General features: G+C 34.8%; 1 protein-coding gene across 4 annotated transcripts in view; it reads right to left on the bottom strand.

Moving 5' to 3' along the window:
• FUT8 (fucosyltransferase 8) overlaps positions 1-18,123 on the bottom strand; it is a 442,206-nt gene that overhangs the window by 121,564 nt on the left and 302,519 nt on the right. For all 4 annotated transcript variants that reach the window (XM_074290407.1, XM_074290405.1, XM_074290406.1 and 1 more), the window contains one exon: positions 7,913-8,027. In XM_074290407.1, the coding sequence (XP_074146508.1) occupies positions 7,913-8,027 (115 nt within the window). The remainder of the gene's footprint in view (positions 1-7,912; positions 8,028-18,123) is intronic.

Genomic DNA, 18,123 nt, shown 5'->3' with positions numbered 1-18,123 from the left:
ATAACTGAAAAGTATACTGCAATGATAAGTGAACTTATCCATAGCATTCAAAATTTCTTCATTTGTTGTAATTGATGGTTCTCTGTATGACTGGTATGCTGTTGGATGATGAAGAACTTTTGTTTTGATATTGTCAGCCCAAAATTAATACAAAATTCATACTATGTTGCATCTGAACCTCAGAGGCTGCATTGAGTGTAAAATCACTTGTGAATAAAAAGTCATGTGCTAACTCTTCTTCCACTTTAGTCTTGACTTGTAATTTTTTCAAGTCGCGTAATCTACATCAAACATCACAACTTTGTGCTTTTTTTTTTTTGTCCTTGATGCCATTTTTGTTCTCATTAAAGGCATCCAACAACACTGCTGAAAGTATCATGCTAAAAATCATAGAAGCAAGTATACAGCCCTGTTTTATTCCCATTAGTGACTGGGAAAGTACAAGAACATCGCCCACTGCCAGCACTTATGCAAGCAGGCCACTGTGAAAGTTGCATACAATAGTGAACTTCTCTGGGCAACCAAATTTTGTCAGGATCTTCTATAAGTCCTTATGACTGACAATATCAAAGGCCTTGGTCAGATCAGCAAATATGTACTGCCTCTGTTCTGCTCCAGGCAATTCTCTTAGAGTTGCTAGGCAGCAAACACTTTATCAATTATTCCTTGGGCCTTTCTAAAGCCACATTGACTGTCAGGTTGATGACAAAACATATACTAAGTAAGTAGAAGGTAACTTTAGCATCTGTGTGGAACAGGAAAATCTATTAGAGACTTGAGTTTTCAAGAAGCTCATGAGCAATAGGAAGGGGAGAGAATTTCAAACAGCCATTGAAGAGGCATGGATCACAGAAGAAAGAGAATCCTGTCTGAGTAATGGCAAGTAGGATCATAGAATGCAAGAAGAAAAGTAAAATACAAGAATATTAGAAAGCCTAAAAGGGGCCAAAAGTTTTAAGTGACAAAGGACTTCATATTTTATTCTCTAGGTGATTGAGAGCTACTGGAATTATTAGAATAATAAGAAACCTGAGACTAATTAAGAGCCTATTTTAATAGTGAGAAGTGATAAAGAGCCTGAAATATACCTGTAGTGGTTGTGTGACTAAAGAGTAGGAGATGGGGCAGCTAGGTGGCCCAATGGATAGAACACCAACTCTGAAGTCAGGAGGATCTGAGTTCAAATTCGACCTCAGACACTTAATATTTCCCAGCTGTGTTAACCCCAATTGCCCCACCAAAAAAAAAAAAAAAGGAAGAATAGGAGATGTATATGAGAAATTCTGTAAAGATAGAAATAAAATCTGCCACTAGAATGGATATTTCAAGTAGATGAGAATAAGGAGTCAAGGTTGAAAACAAGGTGACCGTGAATGACTGAGAGGTTGGGAAGAATGGAGGGGTGTCCACATAGCGAATTAGTAATGCAAGACAGGAGCTCAACAAAGAGATTAAGGATAGACATAGAGATCTGGGAATCACCTGTGCTGAGATATTAAGGAAACCCATGAGGGCTGGTGAAATCATTGACAGAATATAGACCTAGAGATGGAGGTTCAGAACAGAGTGGAAGGGGATATACACAGTTAACATATGGTATGAACAGAGAACAAGAAAAGAAGAACCAAAAACAGTTGTTCCCAACATCTAGAAGATTATCCCTTCACTTTTTTTAACCTGTTTAATTTCAAACCCTTCTTTAAAGCTCAATTCAAATTATTCCTCTTAGACAAAGTCTTCCTTGATTTCCCTAAATATGAAATGGCTTTCACTTCCATTCAAGCCATATAAAGTGTGTTATTTGCTTTTAATATACTGCATATTATTTAAATTATACATGTTTAAGTGATTTTCTCATATATAGTTCCATAAGGGCAAGATCTTTACTTCCCCTCTTTAAACTTTGCATCTCCCTCAGCATTAGAACTAGCACTGGAAGAGACCTCAGAGGCCATAATATTTCAACTCCTTCATTTTTCAAACTTAATGATTTTTGAATTGAATATACTTTTTTAATGACAATGATGAACTATGAAAGGAAAAATTATCTTTAGTAGTGAAAATCTGACAAAATTAGAAATCTTATTGATCATCTACCCTGAATTCCTAAATAATCATCTAAAATAAACTGTGGAAAAGTTTGAATTATTTAAAAGTGATGTAAATAGGCCATTTAGATGGCAAAAATATGCCAAGAAGATTTGGGATATTATTAAAGACATGTACCCTTAGTATGTTGTTCTTTATTATTCCATGCTTAAAAGCAAATTACTTCTTCATATTTCCAATATACTTTTCAAAGCATTTCTAAGCACACTGTCAAAATTCCCTCATCCATCCAGAAAATATGTCTATAAATCTAGGAATATTATTTTTCTACATAAAAAAATGAAACCCAATGAGATACTACAACCTAGTCAGGTAGTAAGTATAGAAGACAAAAAGAAAATTCTGAATTTTTTAATTCCAATGCGTATGTTTACATTTTTTCCTTTTTTGAAACATTCTGAAAGTCTACAGATGCAAATTCTTCTGGGACAAACGTCTTATCCTGTGAAAAGAAGCTAGATTTTAACCAATTTTGTCTTTTTACCTGAAAATTGGAAAGGTGAATGAAGATGAACCAGTGTAGAAACACATAAAAACAAGACGGGAATGAGCCCATATTTTTTAATTTCTGAGAAACTCCTGCAATGCTTATGAAAAAAGTGTTTCTGGGTTACCCATCTCCCCATCATACAAATCAATCCAGGCCTTCTTATTTCTCACAGTGTGATTATGTTTTCTTTACTGAATATTAAGCATCAGCTTATATTTTGACAATGACCAAGTAGATTTTGCTGAGGCAATATGGTAAAATATCTCCAACTGAGCCAACTTGGGTTCCTCCTGATAAATGCACAATATGGGAAGTCAAGCGTATCAGCATCATTTGCTGAAACAGGTGTCTGAGCCATGGGGAAGAAAGACTAGAAATTAGAAACAGATTTTCAGAAGGGAAATGACTTGTTTTCCAACACACTGTGCCAACAAAGAAGGTTAGGAAAGGAAATATATAATTTATATTTGATTATATTAAATGGTAGGCAGAAGTAAAGGTTCCACATTATGCATGTGGCTTTAATGAGGAAGGGACATTATTAACCAGGATAGGGGAGTGAATTTTTTTTCCTAATGCTAGTTTGTTGGCTTCAATTTCTCATTTTCAAAAAATTATTTTTAACTCTTATAAGAAATGAGTGAAAGTAATATATTTTGGTAAAAATATTAAAACTACTCAGACTATGCTAAGAGCCACTCCAATATCTAAACAAATTTTCCCCAAAACTTTCTCTCAGAATTAGTCCTGCTTTTTTCTACCTCATTGTAGTATATAGGTAATAAGGATTGTGTTTAGATTTTGGAATTTCAGAAAACACTTTTTCTTGTTAACAAAATTGGGTTGCCAGTTCCAATTGTTCAATGATGAAGAGAGACAATCCAGAGAGAGAACTGTGGAAACTGAGTGTGGTTTACAACATAGCATTTTCACTCTTTCTGTTATTGTTTGCTTGCATTTTGTTTTCTTTCTCAGGGTTTTTTTTTTTTTTCCCCTTCTTAATCTGATTTTTCTTGTGCAGCAAGATAAGTGTATAAATGTCTGTCTGTCTGTCTGTCTCTCTCTCTCTCTCTCTCTCTCTCTCTCTCTCTCTCTCTATATATATATATATATATATATATATATATATATATATTGCATTTGACATATATTTTAACATATTTAACATGTATTAGACTACCTGCTATATAGGGGAGGGAGTGGGGGGAAGGAGGTAAAAATATGGAATAGAAAGTTTTTTGTAAGGATCAATGTTGAAAAATTACCCATGCATATGTTTTTGTAAATAAAAAGCTTTAATTTTAAAAAAAAAGATAATTTTTTTAAAAATTGGGTTGTCATCATCCAGATGGAAATAGATATACTAAAGAATGGTGGTGACTGCTTCTGATTTGCAAGTGCAGAATACTGCACACACTGGTTATATGTTAGTTAATTTTGTTGAATTTATCTCTCTTTTTTTCTCCATTCTGTGCTACAAGAGAAAGGCACAGAAAAAGGATCATTTTGAAAATGAAAGTGATATAAAAAAACAAAAGATATCACTAAAAATTTTTAAAGAAGTTAACTGATTTTACACAAAGAAAAAAAAAATGGTTTGAACTTTTGGATAGAGCTAATAAGATCTGGCCACAAATAGTATTGCTCAAATATAACTTACTGAGGAAAAGAATCAGGACTCACACTTAACATAATTAATATGATTTCTGTTATGTGAGATATCTCTGATACTTCCCTTGTCTTTTAGTATTAGTATTTAGTATTATTGCTTGTCCTTTTACAATTCCATTGTCTGGTGTCCTGATACTTGTCTTTAAATGTTATTGTTGGTCTCTGTTTCATAATCTAAATTGTGTAAATCTCAAATTTGCAAGGATATTTCACTTAAGAGCAATTTATCTCAATTCACAGAAGCAAAGATCTCCTGACAACGAGACTAAATGGATCTCTTTGTAACTTCCTGGTTCTCACCTCTATGGCCAAACCAGTTAAGTCTAATCTCTCTTTCACATGACAAACTTTGAAATATCTTTAGACTACACTGAATCTTCTCTTCTCCAGCTTGAACATCTCCAGTTCCCTCAAGTGATCATACCATCTGACATGAATACAAGGCCCTTACCACCATTCTGGTTGCCCCAAAGCTCATCAATGTCTTGCTTCAACCAGGGTGCTACCAAATGAACAGAATCCACCAGATGAGGTCTGACAAGAGCTGGGGACACTGGCACTATCGTTTTCCTATTCCTGATGTCTATCCATGTTTAATTCTGCCCAAGTTCACATCTGCATTTTTGAATGTTGCTGCATACTTACACTGGAGCTTGCAGTTCACTAAAGCTCAGACAAATTATTGTCTAACTATGACCCCCAATCCTGTACTTATGAAGTTAATTTTCTTGAAATGAAGTGCGAGACTTTCCATTTATCCTCACTGAATTTTATCTTATTAGATTCAGCTCAATGCTTCAATCTTTAAAGATCCTTTTGGATTCTGTTTCTATCTTCCAGAGTTATTAGCAATCCTTTGCATCTGTGATATATGCAAATATTATGAGCATCCCATCTACGCCTTTATCACAGACACTGATAAAAAATTTAAAACAGCACAGAACCAGGCAAGATCTCTGAGACACTGTACTGAAGACCATCTGCTAAGGTGACCTTAAATCATTAATGATTCATCTTTTGAATCTAACCATTCAACAAATCCTGACTCTAATTGTTCAATTACCTGCTCTACAGCTTTTTTATCTTTTGAAAAGAAAGGTATTTTATGTATTCTCTTATCTGATGCAAGGGAAAGGGGAGTAGTGGAGGGTGGTGATTGCACAGCAGATAGAAGGTTGGCAGAGAATCAGGAAGATATGAGTTCAAATCTGTCCAGAGACAGTGTGTGACCTTAAGCAAGGTATTTAACCTCTATTTGTCTTGGTTCCCCTTAACTGAGAAATGGAAATAATAATGTCAACTATTTCACAGAGTTTTTGTGTTTGTGAGGATCAAATAAGATATTTGTGGAAAGTGCTTGGCACATTCTAGGTGCTATAGAAATAAATGCTTATCCTTTTTTTTTTCCCCAAATGCTTATCAAACAGAAGCAAATAATAGACCAACAAAGAGATAGAAAACCTCTCTCTCTCTCTCTCTCTCTCTCTCTCTCTCTCTCTCTCTCTCTCTCTCTCTCTCTCTCTCAAGATGGAAAATGGAGTTTGAGGTACTGTCCTGTGTCCAGGAGAAGTACAATGAAATAGTCCTTACCCACAAAGGACCTATTTTCTACTTGGGGAATTTACATATACAATATATAGAAAGGGAATAAAGGAGGGAAAGAATGCTAATAATTAAGGGGACTATAGAAGAATTTACCAAATATCTAATGCTTGAGGCAGGCCTTGAATAAGTAGAGATGGAGATCTGCATCTCAAATATGAGAAAAGGGGATTGTACAAATCCATGGAGGCAAAAAGTAATAATAAGGCCAAGATCACAAGATAATTTGGAGTTCACTTTGGCTAGACCACAGTTTGTGAAAGAAGAATAATGGAATGTTAGCCCCAAACCAAACTTCATACAAAGTTATATTAAGAACATACAAAGTTATATTAAGAAACTGTAAGTGAGAAATATCATTTCAACTTCCTTCTACTTGATCATAAAATAAATTACATATCCAACCAATCAATGGCTTTGTTAACTTGTATAGATTTGGTTACTTGTTATCTGGCTCATAAAATTGTAAGCTCCTCAGAAGCAGTTCTTTTTCTTCTTTTTGTAATCCTAGGGCTTAGCACAGTACCTAGTACAAATTAGGTGCTTAAAAAATGTTTACTGACTCAGCATGTCCCAGAACAATAAAATATAACTGTCACCTTTTTATCTAGGAATAAAATCTTTAATCTTGAATATTTTTATCCTAATGACTACAATTGCATTTTAAATTATGGAACTGTTTTCCATTCCCAAGAAATCTGTAAACTCCAGTAGGGAAAACAGGCCATGAACATATAAAATAATTGAAGGTAAAATATTTTTCTAGAGAAGCTTTTTCTGTAAGATTTCTGTCCTCTTAAAAAACTAGAAAAGAACTCTTATTTAGAACCAAAAAGGTTCTCATCATAAAAGTTTTCTTTGTAGAAAAATCTTTCTCAAAACACAAAAATGATTCACACTGAAAACTGAATAAAATGAGGATTTGTGGAAGGTCGTTGATAAGACAAATTAAAAGTGAAGAAAATAATATAAGGTCAAATTCACTAGAGCAATTTAAAAGGTTTTCTTTTAACTTCTAGATTTAAATCCTCAAAGGAATTTATAAATGAGATTCTCTAATATGAAACAATAATCATCAGCAATCATATGCAAGAATTAGCACTTGAGTTAAGAACATTTGGCCACTTAAAATCCCGAGGAAAAAACATAGAAACTAACTGAAGCAGGTGGTAAGCACATGTTACAGTGGGGGGTGAGGGGTGGGGATTAGACTGTGACCAGATCATAGCTTAAAGATAACAGTTTTATGGGATAAAATTTAATGAACAGAGTAGAAATGGAAAATGCTCAGAAAACAGAGCTATTTTCTATTTTAAATGAGGATGAGGTTCTGCACTACCAGCTGTTTAGATAGAGTTCATTGAATGAATATCTCGTTGATAAGAGATAATTACCTCTACCCTACAGGAGGTGAAGTATTTCTCATTCTAGAGACACTTCTGATGAATGGCCATGAGAAAAAGAGAATAAAACTATATGTCAAGATCAGTATGGTTCTTAATAGTCTCCTTAAAAACTTGACTTTCTATCTTTCCTAGTTTTACTGTAGGAAAATTTGTGTCCTGACATATACATGAGAGTATCATTTTATTTTAACATTCCCCAATCTTAGAAAGTAAACAAAGATCACTGCCTAGGATAAAAACTATGCTGTCTATAGCAGTATACAAAGGTGTCCAAAAGGAGAGGGAAGGGAGCTTATCAGTACAAATTTAATCCAGTTATTCTTTTTAGTTATTAGTCTATTTTGTTAGAACGCCAACATAATTGGAATCAGACATTTGATTAAGAAAAATATCATAAACCAATCCCACTACATATGTTGGCTCTTCTTATTAGGATATAAGTTCCTTGAGGGCAGGGAATGTTTTGTTTTTATATCGGTATCATTAGAACTTCATTAATTAATTCATTTCATTCATTCATCAACAATTATTCCTGTTCTTATGATTTTCTGACCTAAAATGTTTCCTTAAACAACCTCTTTTAACAATGTTATTCTTTCTCTTAATTCAAGCTTACTGCTTAACCTAACCTTACCTGAAGATATGTTATTCTCCTCTGGACTAGCTCTGTCAGATCTTTGGCTTCTTTTTCTCGCCAATCACCTGCTCCATCTGCTTGACTGAGGTAGTACAGATCTGTCATTATTGACCTATAAAAAGAAGGTAACAACAGAAATCTAACTCAAGGATAGCAGATGAGAAATCTTGGTAAAATTCATAAATGGAATTAAGAGTTTCTAATTACATAAATACACTAAACACCTTATGGTGACTGATATTTATTACATTTTTTTCAATGAGACTATGGGGTATTGCTACCTATTGTCACATTCACACCTAAGAAGTCTTATTATTACAGCAAACATCTGTCCTTGATTCAGGAAACAGTCTACTGCATAGTTGTTATCCCAATGTAGAAGAAGAGACGCAAAAATATTTTCATTAATAGATGAACCTTCAAATAGTACCTAATAATAAAGGCATGGTTTCCCAGCTTTTCACACCTATCCTGTTATTTACCCACTATGAGTAGCTAGAGAAATATGAAAAAGGAAAAGCTCTACTATGACTCTATATGTGGGTCCAATTTAATGTACTGACTTTGAGGCACTTAAATCATCTTAAATTGTATACAAAAACACTGAGACAAACAACAAGCAAATTAGCAAAGTTATAGATTGAATTTTTATATTGAATTTGTCACATACTTAGAAATTAACTACTACTCAACAGAGAATTGTATTGTCATATGTGATAGGGACTGGTCAAAGAGTACAGTTTTTATGAGTGTTTGTAGAATGCCTGTAAGCAATTCCCCACATGAAAGATGCAGAGAAGTCTGCTTCTGGGGATGGTCATGATGATATGTGATGGAAGCACCTTGGAGAGATCTGGATCTTGAGAAGATAGTTACTTGTTCTGGTCTACCAACCAAGTAGTGATGAGGGGTCTCTCTGAGGCGCTCCAGCTACACAGTTGAAAGTAGAAAGGAGACAGACATTTAAAAAACATCAGTCAACTTGGTTTCAACTTCATCATGTAACTTCTTCTAGACTGATGGCATCCCAGCAAGGAATTATGTTGTAAAGGAAGAGGACATAAACCCTCCCCCTTTAAGGCAGATATGGGACATTGGTTCTTTTATCTCAGGTCAACAAGACTGGAAATGACTACAACCTTTTAAGCTTCCAAAGCACAGGAGACTTAACCATCTGAGGACTAGCAGTAAAGGAATGGAGTCTACATTTGTTTTTTCAGCCAGCAAAATAGATGTCCTGAGGAACAAACAGCAGAAACTTTTGGGGCTCAAGTCATTGCTATCTGAGACAAGAACCCATCCTGCAGAGATGGAACTCTGCCTTTGGGACTCATTAAGTTTTTAATGAATTTTAGAAATTGCATTAAGCCTGATCCCACTCTACCCTAGAAACCAAAGTGGAATAATGGAGAGTGAATCACTGAGGTGTTGAAGGGAAATGTTTGCACTTATATTCTTGATATAGCTTACAAGCAAATATAAATGGTAACTTATGGTAACTGGTTAAATGAAACTGGAATGTGAGTCGTTAGCAGAGAACAGTAGGGGGTTTGGGAAGGACCACACCAGAATGGAGGCGCAAGTCGATGGTATTGGGAAAGAGACACTCCAACCCCTCAATGGTACTCTAAGGAGACAATGATGCTAGCCTTACTTTGGGAAAATGAGGCAAAAATGTATTTACTATTCTTGTAGCTTTTCCTGGAAAGCCCATTTTATTTGGTATTTATTAAGTTGAGAATGAAACGTGTGTATACGTGCATGCACGCGCACACACACACATACACTCTTAAAGTCAGAAAGAATTTCAAGAAATAAAATAGGGTAAGAGGCTTAAGGGGCAGCTAATTAGGGTACTAGGTCTAAAAATCAGGAAGAGCTTATCTTTTTGAGTTCAAATCTGGCCTCAGACTTTCCCAGCTGTGTGACTCTGGGCAAGTCACATAATCCTGTTTGCCTCAGTTCCTCATCTGTAAAATGAACTGGTAAAGGAAATGTACCACTCCAGTACTCTTTTTCTTGGAAAGTACTCTTTCCAAGAAAAACCCAGTGTTCTCACAGAGAATTGAACATGACTGAAGTAACTGCACGACAACTAAAAGAAGCTTACAGGTAAGCTTTCTGTCTTTTTTGGGCAAGCCCTTCCTTTCTATTCATTCCTGGAGCACAAAGCCATTTGGTTTTGGATTCTTACTTACACACTAGTTCCTTACACAAAACACTCTATCTCCCATCTCTATGCTTTGACAGTGGTTGTTCTTCGTGACTGAAATCCTTTCTCATCTCCTGCTTCCTGACATCTCTAGATTCTTTCAAGATATAAAACAAATATTACCCACAGAAGGCCTTCTTGTCTTCCTACAAACCTGAGCCTCCCCCCACAATGCTACCTTCTCTCTACTGTCTACATATCTATTTACCTAACTGATGCAGTTTCCCACTTTTACAAATGTTCCTTTGCGTTTTTGCCTTTCTTTGTATCCCCAGAACTTAGACCAGTGTCCGGCACACAGTAAAAGCTTACCAAATCTTTGGTGATTAGATGGCATAAATGGGGATGGAAACCATGAAAAAGATATTGACACAATGAACTGTGCTTGGATCTAAAGATACTCCTGTGCATCCATATAGTCTCAGAGGGAGCAACATGACTCAAGGAGCTGGTGCTGAATTGACAATGGTGAAGGGGATACAATGGGGAGGTTGGAATCTGTGAATTTTGTCCTAGATAGTAGTGAAGAGATCAACGAGGCTAGAAAACTGTGCTTCAGAGAATAACAAGGCAAACGACAAAGGAAAGGAGAAAACTTGTAGACCTTGTCTTTGTTGTGGAGTATAGCCCAGACCTTAGAGAATTTGGTGTAGTAGAAAGAATTGTGAATTTTGGACCCATCTCAGAGAAGATGGGTTTGAGTACTAGGTTTTGCCATCTTTACTACCTGTGTTAATTTTGAACAAGTCATCAAACCTCTCTGGGTCTAAGTGTCGAGATCTGCAAAATGAAGGGGCTGGACCTGTTTTAATCTATGACCCTTTGCTGACACCATATTTAGTCATGGGGGGAAAAGACCCACCAAAAGAGGGAGAGGGTGTCTCTCAAAAGAGAGGAGGGTTTCTGATGGTTAAAGTACTCAGGCACAAACTTGTTTTGTATTTTTGGAAAGTATGATAAAATCTGTCTTATATTCAACAACTTGTTAGAATGAGTAGTTACAGGAAGCTGAAGACCCTTGGGAAAGCAAAACAAATAAAATGCCAATTTTTCTAGGGTTTTCTTGACTTAGGTGAAAGGAGAACTACAGATTTTATGAGAAACTCCTCCACATTTTACCTGGTTTGAACTTATGAAAGACTTGCATCTAATCAACACGCAGTACAACATAAATTACACTAGCAACATAAACTTCAAAGATGATTTTTTAGAAATAATGTTTTTTTTTTTACTTATACCACCCAATATGAGTATGTCTCTGACGTTTTCATTTAAGAAAGACAAAAAAGCATGCTCATAAGAGTCAGAAGAAAAAAGAAAAGGCCTCTGGAAATTAAGTGATATTTTTCCCCTTCTCATATTCAAACTAACACTAACTTACCCCTTACACTCCAGCTATATATTACACAGCATCAACAATTGTAACACAGACATGTAAAAGATTTATTTTTTTTTAATGATAGAAATTCCTACTATATAGAAAATGCAGATTACGCATTTTTAATATAAGGATAAGATCACAGATGTAAAGCTGGATACCTTAAAGTTCACCTAGAACAGTAATGTCAAACTCAAACATATATGGAGACCATTAATTGGTATAAAAGGATTCTTGCAGGCTACATATGAACTCAGATTTAAAATGTAATATTTTCTCTATTTTATTGAGGTTTTGTTTATTTTGTTAAATATTAAAATATGGTTCAGTTCACAGAGAGTTCTGTGGACCACATGTTTGACATCTTCATTTTAGAAGGTAACAGAGGTCTACAGAGCTGATTTAGTTTGCTGAAAATCAAACAGCTGATCAGGGCAATACCACATCAAATGTTCTTTCCAAAACACTTTCAAAAAAGCTTATAATCTGATTCAGGACAGAAGAATGAGGAGTACATATACACAATATAATTGTAAATACATCAGGGTATGCAACTAGAACAAAGGAGTAAAACATGAACAGAAATTTGAAGAGGAAGAGATTACTTTCAACAAGAGAAGCTGAAAGGCTGTTATCTGACTTGGGCACTGGAATAAGAAAAAAAAAAAAGAATTTCAACAGATGGAAGGAAAAGAGGGATTTCAACAGATAGAAATGCAGAGGGAGCCTCTTTTAGGTATGGGGTACTACATGAGCAAGGGCAGCAGCAGAATAAAGGAGAATGAAAACAAGGGATGAAAAATTGTATTAGGAATATTACTGAGACAGCATTGTGAAGAATGGATTGTACTGGGGACAGTTGTAGGCAGGAAGGCCAGATGAGATTAACAGAAGTGCCTAATCTAGGGAGGTGAGAGATATTTAAAAAGTAGGATCAAGAGGGTTTTTAACTTATTGACTGAAGTATGTTGTGGGGGGCATAGAATTTGTGGGGCAGCTAAGATTACTGCATATATGATTGAGAACATGATAATGCCACTAATAGAAATAGAGAGATTGGGGGAAGTCAAGTTTTTGGAAGAAAAGTTCTCTATTAGCAAAGAGTTTAGTTTTAGACATCAGTGAGGAGAATTTAAGTTTATTATAGGTGATTTTTATAAATAAAGGACAGGAATCTTGGAGAAAAGCTGATGTAGAGAAAGGAATTTAGGACTCATCTAAGGATGACCAAATATGTCATATATGAAATCATAGGAATTGAGATAGCTGAGAAAAGGGGTGTATTGACAGGACAAAAAAAAAAAAAAAAAAGAAAGCGTAAGACAGAACACTGGGGAACCCTAAATTCACTGGCATGTAGAAGAAGATAGAGAAAACTGCAGAGAAACAGAAGAGTAATGTGACAGATAGAAGGAGAACCATGAAAGAAAATTATCAGGAAGAAAGAAGTGTTCAACAAGGTCAATTGTCATAGAGGTTAAGAAGGATGACTAGTAGAAGAGGGACTGGATTACAAAGTCCTTTGAAAGAACTGTTTTAGTAAAGTCAAGATAAAGGAATCAGAATTATGAAATTAGAAGTCAGGAGTAGGAAACTAGAATATTCTTTTTAAGATTTTAAGGGGAAAATATATGAGAATAGCTTGAGGAAGTAAGTTAGATCAAGAGGAGAACTTTTCTTGTTCTTAGGATTTTTTTATATATTATTTTATTATGCCCTCCCCCCAATTAAATGTAAAAACTTTTTAAACTTTTTTTTTAAAAAGTTTTGAGTTCTGAATTCTAGCTCTTCCTCCTTCCCTTTTTCTTCTTTCCTGAAATGGTAAACAATCTGATATATTTTATACATGTGCAATCATGTAAAACATTTCCATATTAGTCATATTTTTATCACAGATGTTTCTGAAATGAGTGGAAGATAATATCAGAGAGGCAGAAATTGAAAACACATAAGAGAGGATGATTGGTAAGGCAAGATCACCATGGAGATTAAAGGTTTGGAATCCTATGAATAAAGATTCTCAAATCTATAGAATTTTGGCATTACTGCCGATTTCTCTATTGATAGAAAATCAGATTTAGATTTGGAACAGACTTTGGGGGGAGGCAGAGCTAAAATGGCAGAGAAAATTCAGGATATTGCCAGAGCTCTTCCCCCCCCCGCCGTTTCCCTCAGAATCAATAAAGCCACTGAATCTAATCTTCATCCCATTTTATAGATGGGCAAATAAACACTCTAAGTGACATGTCCAAGATCCCAAAGTCTGAGGCAGGATATTAACTCAGTCTTTTCCTAATTCCAAGGTCAGTTTGGTTTTTTTTAACCACTTTACCACCTAGTTTTCATTCTCTCCACTCTCAAAATCAGTACAGATGATGTTCAAAGGACCAAGATGAAGGAAGAAACAAAGTATAAACTAGAGGTCTAAAGTAGTCTAAAAAAACAAGTCATCCCAACCCAACTCACCCCTCTGCCACACAAGTCAATCTATTAACCTCTTCCAAAGGCCATTCACAAGTATATAAATAACCAAATAAAGAGCAATGTAAACTACTGCTTCCATATTCACCCCCTTGTCATGTAAAAAAAAGATCCACATTAAACCATGAAGGCTAGTATCATCACTGGGAATTGTTATGATTAAAATTTTCTTTTCCTCCAAGAGTTTCTGATTAGTCTGTAAGTTGAACATTAATAGATTCCTATTCCCAATGTTGTTAAGTGTGACTCACTATAAACATTTCCTAAGAGGAATATATAGATATGTTATCACATATAATATACACATGACATGATATATAAGATGTTATACAATATATAGCATATAATATATGTTATGTATAATATACAATATAAATATATGATTTTAATCAGCTATTTTCAATCATGTAAAACTCTTCATGTCCAACCAATTGGAGTTTTCTTATCATAAATAATGGAGAGGTTTGCCATTCCTTTTCCAAATCATTATACAGATGATGAAGTGAGGTAAACAGGGTTAAGTGTCTTACCCAAGTTCACACAGCTATAAAAGATATAGGGCCAAATCTGGATTCAGGAAGATTCCAGGCCAGACATTCTGAGATATACATATACATATGCAATTCATTCATTTAAGGTTTGCAAAATCCTTTAAACATACTAAATCCTCTCAAGAACTCTGGAAGGTGGAGAAGCTAAATAGAGTAATTGTTATTAAAAACCTAGAAATGATCTGCCATCATGTGTTGTCACCACAGCCTTATTTCCTAAGATCAATGAAAATCTATTCTATTATACCAATGTAGACTAAGTATTTCTAAAACCCTACTTTTTTAAAGCTATAGAGTAATTCATTTGAAAACAGTGGTCTCTTACTAAAAGGAATACTTTATAGTATAATTAATTAATAAATTTAATTAGTTTTTAAAGTACTATGTTTCTCTCCATATTCTACATTTACCTTTCAAGAGCTAAAAATTATTTTATTTTTTTTATATTTTATATTTTTTAAATATATTTTATATTTATATGTCAAGTAAAAGCATTACATTGTCCATAGCTAACACATAATACCTTGTATTAGCCCCAATGAATAAAGTAACACCATTAATAATAAACACATGCACATTAAAAACCACTGCCATAGTTCAGAATTCTCAGGCCAAGTTTTTACTGTGCATGCCTAAATTAACAACAGACTAACTCCACACAGTGGTTTGACACAATAGAGTTGTTAGCAAGTGCTGCATTTTAAGCATTTGTTTAATGTGTTCACATTATTCACTAACAACTTTATAGCTTGGTTATTTCCATTTAAAAAAAAAAAAAACACCTATAAACAAGTTAAGGAAAGAGGAGGAAAAATGCAATGATAATAATACTTTTCTTATTTTTTATTCTCAGTTAAGAATCTGTACAGAATAATTTTAGTTAGAAAAGCAAAAAACTTTAGTTTCCTGTTCTCCTTAAGTCACTGAGGATTTTAACAAAGGAGACAACAATGTCCATGTGTCCATCTGAAAGTTGTCTAAACTTATCTCCATCTTTTCATTTACCTCACAACCCTTTTCAATCTTTGCTTCTGACCTCAACAACTCAACTGAACCTACTACCTAAGTAATTTTTAATTTTAGTACATTGCTTCTGAGTCTACTTCCAATTTATTCTGTATATATTCTATCTGCTTGCACACTGTCTCACTCATTAGGTTGGGAGCTCCTTCTCAGAGGAAACTGATTTTTCCTTTCTTTGTATTCCCTACACTTAGCTCAGTGCCTATCACATAGTAGATGTTTAATGAGTGCTGGTTGGTTGGTTGATTGAATCAGGTTACCATAATCACTTAAATGCTAAATGCAATGGTCCTTTCTCCATTCTCATCCTTCTTGACCTTTCTACAACATATGACACTGGTCTTGAATACTTTTCTTCCTCCTGGATACACTCTCCTCTCTGCAGAATAACCTTTGGACTCCCCAGGGAACAAAAGCAAGAAACTCTATCACCTACAGGAAGGCCTTCAATATACTGGGTGAATATTCTATGGACCAACTATAAAAGAATATGACAAGAATTGACCAAGATATGAAGGTATAGATGAACTGTGATCTATATTGATAAAAGGAAATGCCACATCTATGAGAACATCAATCCACTAACACAATGAATTATTTACTATAAACAATGCAATCTGAGTACTGAATTCAATTCAAAGCAGCATATTTTATAGAGGTCATAGGCAAATTGAATCATAACCAGAAAAAGGTTAAAAAAAAAAAAAAAAAAAAAAAGGAAAATGACAACAGAACTCAGAAGCATGTCATGTAAATTAATTAGATGAATTGCAAAAATCTTCATCAGGAAAAAGGAAACTTATGGCAATCATAAAATTAGATTGAAATCACTTAAAGAATTCTCATGGAGAGGAAGGATCAAATGTGTGTTTGACTTCAGAATACCCTAATAAAATAGGAGCTCTATGTCTCTTGAAATGAACGCAATTATGGTTTATAGGCAGTTATAGGCGCACATATTTTTGGTTCAGCATCAAGATAAAGTTCCAATAAAACTGTTAAAAATTAGAAATGATTTTACATAAAAGTGGTCAATTCACTCTAAAAGAAAGCCCTCAAATGGTAGGCAGATGACTACTTGTTGGGGATTCACAAATGGGAATCATTATATGGGTGAAGTTATAATTTCAGCAAGATCTAACTGAAGTCCTCTATGAAGATGGAATGGTTAATGACTTTACTAATCACGTGCTGAAGTTACCATTCTATCCAAAAGATGGACTGAACTCTGAATTGGATTAAAACTGAATATTTCTTTGTAAAATCTAATTTCTCATTTTATTTATTTTTTATTAGAGCTTTTTTATTTTTCAAAACATATGCATGGACAATTCATTAACATTAGCCCTTACAAAACCTTGTGTTCCAATTTTCCCTCCTTTCCCCCACACCCTCTCCTAGATGGAAAGTAGTCCAATATATGTTAAGCACGGTAGAAATATATGTTAAATCCAATATATGCATACATATTTATAGTTATTGTGTGCACAAGAAAAATCAAATCAAACCAGTAGTAATAGTAGAACAAGACGAAGAAGAAGAGGAAGAGGAAGAGAAGGAAGAGGAAAAGGAAAAGGAAGAAGAAGAGGAAGAGGAAGAGGAGGAGGAAGAGGAAAAAGAGGAAGAGGAAGACGAAGAAGAAGAGGAAGAAGGAAGAAAGAAGAAAGAAGAAAGAAGAAGATGATGATGCAAGTAAACAACAACAGAGTGAGAATGCTATGTTGTGTTCCACACTCAGTTCCCACAGACCTCTCTCTGGGTGTTGATGGCTCTCTTCATCACTGAACAATTGGAATTGGTTTGAATCATCTCATTATTGAAGAGAGCCATGTCGATCAGAATTGATCATCATATAGTATTGTTGTTGCTGTATATAATGATCTCCTGGTTCTGCTCATTTCACTCAGCATCAGTCTCTCCAGTCCTTTCTGAAATCATCTTGTTGGTCATTTCTTACAGAACAATAATATTTCATAACATTCATATACCACAATTTACCCAACCATTCTCCAATTGATGGGCATCCACTCAGTTTCCTGTTTCTGGCCACTACAAAAAGGGCTGCCACAAACATTCTTGCACATACAGGTCCCTTTCCCTCCTTCAAGATCTCTTTAAGATATAAGCCCAGTAGTAGCACTGCTGGATCAAAGGGTATGCACAGTTTGATAACTTTTTGAGCATAGTTCCAAACTGCTCTCCAAAATAGTTGGATCTGTTTGAAACTGAATATTTCTTGCTGGGTGTATCACAAGTTTCTTGTAGTATTCATGAATCTGAAGTTACTTGCAATATTGACATACTGAAACCCAGAACTTCCCCTGCTGTGTTAGAAAACTAGTTCAGACAGATTCCTATCAACTCTCAGTTCCTCAAAACAACCCTGCCCAGAAAGACTTTAATAAAGACTATTATGTGATTACACTACTATCCTGCCCACTATCGGGTGGGGATGTGTGTGTGTGTGTGTGTGTGTGTGTGTGTGTGTGTGTGTGTGTGTGTGTCTGCTTACTTAGGAAGAATAAAGCCATGGATACAACCTGTGGGGGAAAAGGTTGATATC

This window comes from Sminthopsis crassicaudata, chromosome 2 (assembly GCF_048593235.1).
Source record: "Sminthopsis crassicaudata isolate SCR6 chromosome 2, ASM4859323v1, whole genome shotgun sequence".
NCBI lineage: Eukaryota > Metazoa > Chordata > Mammalia > Dasyuromorphia > Dasyuridae > Sminthopsis > Sminthopsis crassicaudata.
The sequence above is the reverse complement of the archived record's forward strand: the minus strand, read 5'-3'. Positions and strand labels throughout refer to the sequence as shown.